The 10,718-nt window shown below is 47.4% G+C and overlaps 1 protein-coding gene across 1 annotated transcript; it reads left to right on the forward strand.

Annotated features, from left to right (window-relative positions):
* The first annotated feature begins 866 nt into the window (after nt 1–866).
* On the forward strand, nt 867–10,201 carry LOC114869135 (ferroxidase HEPHL1-like). Its single transcript, XM_029173038.3, has 19 exons — nt 867–1,156; nt 2,226–2,470; nt 3,547–3,759; nt 3,855–4,049; nt 4,119–4,373; nt 4,723–4,891; nt 5,144–5,277; nt 5,353–5,484; nt 5,595–5,812; nt 5,902–6,037; nt 6,121–6,333; nt 7,311–7,527; nt 7,599–7,738; nt 7,820–7,945; nt 8,016–8,122; nt 8,206–8,440; nt 8,521–8,660; nt 8,814–8,967; nt 9,086–10,201. The coding sequence occupies exons 1-19, from the start codon at nt 975–977 to the stop codon at nt 9,163–9,165; spliced, it is 3,291 nt and encodes a 1,096-aa protein (XP_029028871.1). The 5' UTR covers nt 867–974; the 3' UTR covers nt 9,166–10,201.
* Nucleotides 10,202–10,718: the final 517 nt, after the last annotated feature.

The following is a 10,718-nucleotide window of genomic DNA, read 5'->3' on the forward strand; positions in this document are numbered from 1 at the left end:
GTTTAAAATGTGGATCAAAAGGGATTTAAGGGATCAAAATATCCTTTGAACCCCTTAAATGATGAAGTCAAATGTACTTTGTACTTGGTGCAGTAGAACTTTCCTTAAAATAATATAAAATGTCATTAAACAGGGGACTAAATCGTCAGCCAAGGCTTTGCTTATTCAAAGTCTCAGACGTATGACTCACACTTTCTGACACAAGATGTTAACATTGAATATTGTGGTTAAAGTGTTTTTGCATTGCTGTGGACCACAAGCAGTTTACAAGAGAATAGTCTAGTCAGCAGAGCCACCCATGCAACCCTGACCTGCGGCTGTGCTGCTGCGGGCCGGTCAGCAGGTGTCAGCTTCATCCCTGTGAGGTGAGGCGGACACAAGGCCGACTCTCAGGGCAATTACGTTTAATGACTCCCTGAAGTTGAACCAGTCGACTGCTGTGTGACTTTACTGCGGCCATATGAAGACGTTAAGCAGAACAGCAGACTGGTCTCTCATCCCGGCGACCACTAGTTGTTTTTAACAGTTCCAACGTTCTGGAAACCATCGGGCCAAAATACCCATAAAACCACTGGTCCCACCTATTATTCTGTTTTTGGTGATTTAAAAATGAAGTGGTGAAAGATCTGGAACATTGTGAACAAATGACTAAAGCGTAATGTTAAAAACACGCGTGACAACAGGGACAAATGATTCAGATTTTAACACAAGTCGACAGTGACTTTCATTACTTCCATTTTCCAGTTCACAGCATCTCGTAGTAAACTGTTAGAGTGACTGGTGAAGTCGTTAATCCACAGGATGCTGTGGCCCCGCCGCCGCCGCTCGAACCTTGAATAGCCCGACTGTTGTCTTTTGCAGGGTTTCATAAGCTCCGCAGCGCCGCCGCCACTACGCGCTCACATGGTGCCGGAGGAGGTTCGCTCGCGTGCCTCTTGAACCAAAACCCCGCGAAGCACGCGCCGGTCGTCGACATGGCGCGGATTGCGAGGCTGTCGCCGAGCCGCGTGCTGATTCTGCTCGCGCTGCTCGGTTGCTCCGCGAGAAGCGGTCGCCGCAGGGAGCGCGTGTTCTACGTGGGGATCGTTGAGGACCGGTGGAATTACGCACCGAGTGGAAAAAACCTCCTGAGTGGGAAAGCGATCGCGGATGATGGGTGAGTCGTGATACCGTCGCGATAAGACATATTTAATATTTTTTTAAACTATTTATTTTAATGTGTACACAACTGTTTGCTGAGGCTATTTATAAGAGTACGGGGTGAATTCAAGCACTCAGAACAGTCAGTATCAGAACATGAGCAGGTCCAAAGTTTACGCTGTCGTCCTGCCGGGTGTGACCGAGGCTGCACTTCTGAAGAGGTTCATGAGCGCGTTACTGGATGTTGAGCCAAGTACGTGAAACGTCTCAGAATAACAGTGAATATTTGCCCCTTTGTGGCAAAGGGGGGCTTCATAGACAAGACAGAAAGTAATTATTGTGAGATAATAGGCAATAAGAAGAGAAGAAGAAGAAGAAGTTATGTTATAAACCTACAAAATAATGTCGTTTCCTCGTTTATGGTTGTGGCTGCAAATTTCCTGTCTCTGCTCTTATAGATTGAGGATGTATTAATGACACATACTGACAGTTTCCGAATCTTAATGTCATGATGTTATTGGGTAAAAGGCTTTATGAATAAACCCCATGTAGCCTTGACACAGAGTTATTACATCCCACAAACTGCCCCCCAGTTATCAGCCATGCAGCTTATCAGACTCTCGCTGACTAACACCAGACACAGACAGTCCCACGCAGCTTTTACACAATCCTTATATTGTGTACTTTTACTGTATGATACAATATCATGATGTGTCGTTACAGTGGAGGATGATGTAGTGAGAGGTGCGTGTATGGAGTCACTTGTAACAACCTCCACCCAAAACATTGCGCCTTTTGTGCTCGTGTTGTTTTCTGCTCGAGCCGGTCGCAAAACTGTGTGTACCACAGCTCTAGTGGCCGCTTATTAGCCCGCAGAAGCGTGTCATTACAGTAGTGATATGTGTAATTGTGGCAGAGCTGCAACAAGGTGCAATTTGTTTTGCGGTGGTGCATTTAGAGCGTTCTAGAAGTCGTATCAGGCAAACCACAGCGACAGCACCTTTTTCTACACTCCAGATCCTTCCTTTTTGAGTCAGATTGTCTGTTTTTGTGTAACCACCTCTTACTTTCCACTTCCACCTCAGCGACGCAGCTGTATTTCTGCAAAGCGACAATCAGAGCATCGGCGCTGTCTATAAGAAGGCGATGTTCCGACAGTATACGGACGCCTCCTACAGCCGCCCGGCTCCTCGACCCGAGTGGCTGGGCTTCCTGGGCCCCATTCTGCGAGCGGAGGTTGACGACGTGATAGTGGTTCATCTGAAGAACTTCGCCAGCAGGAATTATTCCATGCACCCCCATGGAGTTTTCTATAAGAAGGATGCTGAGGGTGAGATCCTAGAGGACGCAAAATATACGTGAACACATAGAAAATCATACAGAAGAAAATTAAACACACTCTTCATACATGCAGTGCTTTAATGTATGTGAATATGCATTTGTAGTTTGAGTGGAGTCTCACGTATTGTAGTCTGATCTTATCACCACACCAACAGATTTATTCAAGTATTATGTTCATGGCAGGAAATGCACTGTTTTCCATAATGCGATAGTTCCTTCCTACTTTTTAGAATGTGCTGCTGTAAAGAAACTATTATCAGGCAAAAGCTCACTGAACATTCTCTCTTGGCATAACTTTGGTCGGATGTAATACTGACATTGTCCACACAATAAAAGACATTGTGTGCGGTTCCAGCACATGAATATAATACTTTCTGTCCTGCTTAAAATACAGAAGGCTTTGGCTTCGTATAAAAGTAGTCTGAAGGTTTTGCCTTTTTTTTCCCCATACTGTCCCTGATATCAAGATAGTAAGACGAGAGACAGGCAGCGCCGTTCTGATTGAATGAGTCTGTTTAGGGCGGTGGACGCTGGTCAGTTTCAGGAAGTCAAGGCTTGTTGTGGATGATCTGGCCCCTGTTAATGGTGTCTTTGTTACGCAACGAGCCCCCACCCCCGTGGGAGGTCACCCTGAGGAATTTAAGTGCCTTCAGGGAACTGAAAGTGAAAGTTTGTCTAAGGCTTTTGTCCTGATTTGCTTGAGGTATTCATTGTATATCAGTGTAAGCTTTGGGTTAGAAGAGGAAGAGAAGGGGGAAGGGGAAGGTGAAGACATAAAACTGCTACTCAGCGACTCCTGTTTTTAGCTGTGACATGATGAGCAAAGGTTAATGTACTGTACCAGTAATGCTTGTGAGTCAGACTGAGGTCAGTTATAATAGGCTTGTAGATCACACACAAGCTGCGGTAGCTGATTCTTCATCAGAGACACCATCTGTTAAAAGTGATATGACATCAATTTGGCAAACGTAGTTCTGAATGAAGCATCTGCATTATACCGATGCAGTGAGTGTGAATAGTTGAAGCCGATCCGTACAGGCAGCAACGCGGTGCATGTGTTTTCAGGGGCGATGTACCCAGACGGGACGTCGGGCAGGTTGAAGGAGGACGACTCGGTTCCCCCGGGGGGCAGCTACACCTACCGCTGGGAGGTCAGGCCAGAATTTGCTCCCACAGACGGCGATGCCGACTGCCTGACCTGGGTCTACCACTCCCACCTAGACGCCCCCCGCGACATCGCGTCAGGACTTATTGGCGCTCTGCTCACCTGCAAGAAAGGTACAGCGGCATCAACCGCATGCTCCTTATGTGTAGCTCTTTTTACTCTTTTTAAAAGTGGCATCATCCCATTCGGCGTGTTTCTCGGCGCGCAGGGGTTTTGAAGGAGACTAACGAGCCAATCGTTACAAAGTCTGCCCGTAACGACGTGGACCAGGATGTGTTCTTGATGTTCAGCGTGGTCGATGAAAACCTGAGTTGGTACCTGGAGGAGAACATCAGGGAGTATATTGGTCCAGTTTATATCGACCAAGAAGACCAAGACTTTGAGGAGTCAAACCTGATGCACGGTGAGTGAAAATGTTCCACATTTCCCCTAAAATCCAAATTTGCTGACCTCAGCGTTTTCTCTCCTCCAGCTATTAATGGCTACGTGTTCGGGAACCTGCCGGGGATCTCGTTGTGCCAGCACCGCAGGGTTTCCTGGCATTTGTTTGGCATGGGCAACGAGGTGGACATCCACTCCGCGTACTTCCATGGGAACACGCTGCTGGACCGCGGCCACCGCACCGACGTCCTCAGCCTGTTCCCGGCCACGTTTGCGACGGCCGAGATGGTCCCTAAAGCCCGAGGAAAGTGGCTGCTGTCCTGCCAGGTTAACGACCACTTTGAGGGTAGGGTAGCTGACCTTTGACCTCTTGGCTCTGGGGCTTTGCCAGCTGTGCGGAGCTGCTGACGGGGGAGAATGCGAGGCACCCTGCTGGGGTTTTGTCAGAGGGAAATCTTCCAAACGGCCCCACAGCTCCTCTAAACAGGCCAGAACTCGCGTTGGAAGACTTTATAAGGCCAATAAACGTAGAAATGGTCAAACTGCACTCAGCGGCCTAGTCTAATCTAAAGTTTATATTTATTTACTTGTTTTACAAAGATTATGAAAACCTCATCCTCTCTTTTTTTTGAAACTGCTAAAAGACAATCATCCAGTTTCCTCAGTCTGTGGTCCTGTGTGTTTGTCTGTTCCAGCTGGAATGGCTGCTTTTTATGAGGTGAAGGCTTGTGACGGTGAGTCTGGCGCTACAGTGGCTGAAGGTGCTGTGAGGACCTATTACCTGGCAGCGGAGAAATTACTGTGGAATTACGCTCCTTCAGATAGGGACCTTATTAATAACGTATCTCTGACCGAGGCCGACAGGTGGGTGGACACGTACCGAGTGTTTACTGTGATGTTTTTCATGTTGCTGATGCTTAAATCCACGAATAATATGCACAGTATTGAGTATAGCTTAAGGTTAATGTGAATCTGGCTATAGATAGAAAGAGCCATGGCAGCGCCTCTGTTGAGTGAAACAAATGAAATTCCCCAGCGCTGCCTCATCTGATGTTGATCGCAACACCCGTTTTTCTTGTAATCCTCCCCACCCACCCCCGCCTTCTTCTCACACAGTCCATCAGAGGTGTTTTTTGGCAGAGGTGACGGGAGGCTCGGGGGTCAGTACTTGAAGGTTTTATACAGGGAGTACACGGACGGCACGTTCACCACCAGGAAACCGCCCGAGAGCTTTCACTTGGGACTTCTGGGTACTGACTCTCTCCTCTCGGAAATGACTCAGGTTCTCTCAGTTCCCCTGGTGACAGTGCTCTGCCGTTGTCCAGGTCCAGTCCTGAGAGCAGAAGAAGGGGACACCGTCCGCGTGACGTTCATGAACATGGCCGATGGACACTACAGCATTGAGGCTCACGGCCTGCAAGACGACCGGCTGTCCCCAGGAAGCTCCTCGGACAGCAGTGAGAAAGCAGCAGCCGCACATGCGCACGCAGTACAAACGCAGACATTGTAGAGTCATGGGAATGAAAGCGGAGACAGGAAACACTGCCTCTGACTGCTGTCTGTGCAGATGAGCGATGGATGGGGGCGACGCCCGGTTCCCAAGTTGCTCCAGGAGAGAATTTCACCTACACGTGGAAGGTGCTGGATGGTCCATCGGCCTCTGACCCGCCATGTGTGCCCTACCTGTATTACTCCGCCACCGATCCCATCATGGACACCAACTCCGGCCTGGTGGGACCTCTGCTTGTGTGCAAGAAAGGAACGCTGGCGCAAGGAGGAACCCAGGTGCAGCGAAAGTGACGTCAGTTGAAATCCAGTGGGTATCTGAAAACTTAGAACAAGTGAATACTGGGTGTGTCTGTGTTTCTGTGTAGGAAAAGGAGTTTTTCCTTCTGTTCTCTGTCATGGATGAAAACATGAGCAGGTATTTCGGGGAGAATGTCAAACATTTTGGAACGAAAGAGACAGACATACACAATGAGGATTTCCAAGAAAGCAATAAGATGCATGGTGGGTTTCTGCCTTGTTTCATTGATTCTGGTTGCAGCCGCGTATTCGCCGGTAACGCCTGTGAATCTTTCCGTTCCGCCCAGCTGTAAACGGACTCATGTACGGGAACCTGGACGGGCTGGACATGTGTGCCGGGGACGCTGTGAGGTGGTACGTCTTCGGGCTGGGCTCCGAGGTGGACATCCACGGCGTTTATTTCGAGGGGAACACCTTCGATAAGCACAGCACCACGCGGGACACCGTCAGCGTGTTCCCACACACCACCGCTACCTTCAGCATGCGGCCCAGCACGCCCGGTCAGTCAAGAATGAGCAGATGCAGTATGTACATGTACAGGATGCAGGATTAGGAGATCGTGTGTTCCTCCCAATACTTGAATCAGGAAGCACTGAGGTAAATAACTATTGTACTTACAGGAAATGGACAAACATTTATACAGGAGCCTGAACCTTCACCTTAGTCCAGCTAAAGGAAACATCCACAATGAATTACTGTACATTGAAGTTGAGCAGTTAAACTATTTTGAGAGCTTTATTTTCGAACCTCAGAGCTCCTGCTCCTGTGCACAGTAAACCCTGATTAGTTAACAGAACTCAACTGATTGCCTCAAAACTTTAGAGTTTATGAACTCAAATGTCAAATGCCACAGTAACGTAAAACTGCTGATTACATGCTACATATTATTATTGATTGCTACGAAATGGGTATTTTGAGTTCAATACACAAAATGCATGTTTATTAACCCAAAATCTTTAATATTCTGAACTCATTTGCTTGATTACTTGACATAAAACTTTACATTTAACGCGCTGATTACCAAATGGATTTAACTTTGTTTTCCAAATGCTTCCCTTAATATTTTATGTAATATTTTATTTTAAGTTAAGTCATAACAATTTTTTTTCACTAATTTCTAATTCAGTTTAGATCATCAAACCACTAAACCCATAAAAAAACAAAAAACAAATGGTCTTTTGCTCAGATGGCCAGTTTTATTTTTGGAACACCTGAACGCATCACAGCGGAGGCAGGGTCACCCACAACAACAACATCTTCCCTAACGGTGCTGCACAACCCACACATCCCCCTCAACGCCCAGCGACCCGGAACCCCCAGGGGGGTTTCATCATAATAAACAGAAGCCATTTAACGCAACTGTCAACTAGGCAACAAAGTCAACAAATCTCACCAAAACCTAGAGTGTTGCTTTCTTAATCAGAAAAAAAAAAGTTTACAGTGCGTCCACACTTAACCGCTCATCATTTCCCCACAGGTGTGTATGAGGTGAGCTGCAGGGTCACAGACCACTTCTCCGCTGGCATGAGGCAGCTGTACAGAGTCAACTACTGCCCGCAGCGCAAAGTCAAGGCAACGCAGACCCGACCCGCCAAAGTTGTGGAGTACTTCATCGGCGCAGAGGAAATCGAGTGGGACTACTCCCCAGAGAGACACTGGGAGCTGGAGAAGCACAGCGCCACCCCAGAGAACAGGTGTGTGTGCGGCATGAGTGTTGGCTCACTGCTGAAGCTGGAGTCTGTAACATGTAACAACCCGTGTCCAGTCCAGGCAGCATCTTCGTACAGAGGGGAAAGGACCGGATCGGCTCGCGCTACAAGAAGGTGGTGTACAGAGAATACACCGACGACAGCTTCAGAGTCCACAAGGAGCGCAATGGGGACCAGGAGCACCTGGGAATTATGGGTGAGCTCCTGGGTCCGGCTGCACGGGGTGTTTGCGTTAGTCCAAGAAAAGAGCCGGAACTTGAGATTTCATCGTCCGCAGGTCCGGTGATCAAAGCAGAGGTGGGGGAGCAGATCGTGATAACGTTCAAGAACCTTGCTAGCCGGCCGTACTCCATCGGCGCCCACGGCGTGAGGGCCAGCGGCGCCCACGTCCCCGTTCAACCCGGTGAGCACCCAACACGCCGCATTAATGCTAATGGCGACGGGGTCTAATACCCGCTGCATCCCGCCCTCAGGTCACATACTGGGCCTGACGTGGGACGTGCCTGTCAGCTCAGGCCCAGGGCCCTCAGATCCCACCTGCATCACGTACGCCTATTACTCCAGGGTCAATTTCATTAAGGTGCGTTGTGCCCTTCGTGTACACGTTGACAGCGGGAGCGCAGCCCTCACAGTGACGTGCGCGTTGTGTTGTGTTGTGTTCAGGACCTGTACAGCGGGCTCCTGGGGCCTCTGGTGATCTGCAGACCTGGGACTCTGCAGCACGGCGCGGGGGCTGACAGGCGCAGGGCGGACGTGGACAAGGAGTTCGCTCTGCTCTTCATGGTGCATGACGAAAACCAGTCCTGGTATTTGGAGGACAACATCAGAACGTATCTGGAGGAGGACCCCGATGCATTTGAGGCAGACCAGGAGTTTGAGGAGAGTAACTTGATGCATGGTAAGTGATAGGATTCAGTAAAACACAACCGGACCGTGAAACAGTGGATTTGATGCAGCGTGTTTTAATGTCCGTTGAAGGGATCAACGGTAAAGTGTACGGAAACCTCCACGGGCTGGAGATGACGCAGGGCCAGAGGGTGGACTGGTACCTGCTGGGCATGGGCAACGAGGTCGACATGCACACGGTCCATTTCCACGCCGAGACCTTCACCTACAGGGTAACGCTGCGAAGTCTGACGCCGGGCGTCGTCGTCTTTGCACTCAAAGCATTTCCTGTACCTGTTCCTGTATCTACTTATGCGAGAAAAACACTTCACTGCGATCGCTCAGGGCTTGTTTCCTCTTTTCGTTGTTGTGTGTGTGTGCGTCAGACGGACCGCGTGCACCGCGCAGACGTCTTTGACCTGTTCCCCGGGACTTTCCAGACTCTAGAGATGGTCGCTGGAAACCCAGGAACGTGGCTGCTTCACTGTCACGTGACGGACCACATCCACGCAGGCATGGAAACCACGTTCACCATCAAAGGTGTGTCGTGTCCACATGTGTAGGCTTGGTGTTCACTATGGTGATGCAACAGTAGCAGATGGTATCTGCTAGACTTGATTTCCTATATTCTTGCTAATCGTTGTTTTTCCCGTTGCAGCGTCGGGAGCCGACGTGTCATCAAACACCGTGCTGCTCATACTGACACTTAGTCTCCTAGCTGCAGGTGGACTGCACTGATCCAAGGCCTCTGACACTGGACTGGGACTTGTGTAATCCCAGTGATTATAGGTGGATTTTAAAATTCTAGGACAAAATCACTGTTGCATGTGTTCACTAAATGTAAATGTCCAGTCAAACATCTCGACACTAAAGAATGTTGTATATCTTGGGACAAATGGATTTTATATTTTTTTGACATGTTGCACTTCGTTGTTAGTTTTGCTCGTCGTGCCCAGAGCTGATGTGACTAACATTTGATTCCTGTAGAGAATGTGCAATAGCAACATTTATTCTACATGGCTTAGACATCGGTTTTCATTCTGATTGTGATATTTCACCACCAGGTGGCAGCATTGCACCTTGAACAGATGCATCCAGGGACTAAATCTGAATGTGCAGTGGTGTATATATACTGAGCCAAAGTACACAAGTGAGTTAAAAAATGCAATAGTAAACACTCCCAGTAATACTACTGTAGGTTACATTTATATGTTTTGTGCACTGCACATGTAGCGTTTTATGTGTTAAAGCGTTTCAATTGAAGCAAATGAATGTTAAAGCTTGTGAGAAATAAACAGATCAGCAAATTAAACAGGTTAGTGACATTACACAAGAGTGGGAAGTCAGATGACCAGTTAATGACAGACACTCAAACAGGCTGATTGATTCATCTATTGATAGAGTAAGTTCCCCATCATGGACTTTCAGATTAAAAGCAGGTCTGAATCTCAGAAGCGGTTGTTTATTTTACTGTTATCCAGAGACATTCATCATGTAAGAGCATGAATTAGCCTATCAGTGTTTGTTCCCATGGGTTTGTTGTTGGTCACTTTGTGATTGATTTGCATATTGATTGGTTTCAGCACTGTGCCCTACGTGCGAACAATCAGCGCTCCCAGTGCTCAGAGAAAAACACATTCTGCTAATGATAAAACAATCACAAGCGCAATAAAGTTACTTTTAAGGTTTGGAGATAAGTGTTTTTACAGCCTGGCAAATCTAAAGTTGGCTGAACCTGAGAAATCAAATTGCCAATAAATTATTTAAACAATTATTGTTTGTTGTGTCAAAACAGAGGAATAGTTGCAGAACCAAAGTGGAACACTTTAGAAATGCTAGAGTCAAATGAATAAATATGGATTTGTTCAAACATTTAGGGACACGCCAGGATCCTCATTTAAGGCTCAGTCATCAAAAAGTTTCCTCCCAAATCTAAACCTCAGTGTGATTTAATCATTCAACACTTTCATGAAATGTCTGAATCATAAACACTTTATGCAACAGGAGCCTCTTGCCTTCATCAATAGGCCTTAGAGATCCAGACAGATGTTGACAGCCGTCACGTACCCTTATCTGAACAAATCCATTATGTTTTCAACCAGACTTTGTTTGGTTCTTGATTTATTCTTCCCACTTACTCAGATAAAAGTCCAACGACGTCATTCTTTTTATTGTAGACTTTTATTTTCTCCTGGTTTCCTTTAGGCTAAAAGTTCACATGTTTAATGTTAAACCCGTTTTCAAGGTGGAAAAAGACCAGGTCCATTGAAGTGCTGGGCCTGTTGACAAGG

The sequence above is a fragment of the Betta splendens genome, chromosome 14 (assembly GCF_900634795.4).
Source record: "Betta splendens chromosome 14, fBetSpl5.4, whole genome shotgun sequence".
NCBI classification, from domain to species: domain Eukaryota; kingdom Metazoa; phylum Chordata; class Actinopteri; order Anabantiformes; family Osphronemidae; genus Betta; species Betta splendens.

Excerpts from the sequence above, each read along its gene's own strand:
- LOC114869135 (XM_029173038.3), top strand. The coding sequence starts at position 975 with ATGGCGCGGATTGCGAGGCTGTCGCCGAGCCGCGTGCTGATTCTGCTC. Across the intron at positions 3,760-3,854 it reads TCTGCTCACCTGCAAGAAAG|GGGTTTTGAAGGAGACTAAC; the intron begins GTACAGCGGCAT and ends CTCGGCGCGCAG. Across the intron at positions 5,813-5,901 it reads TGGCGCAAGGAGGAACCCAG|GAAAAGGAGTTTTTCCTTCT; the intron begins GTGCAGCGAAAG and ends GTTTCTGTGTAG.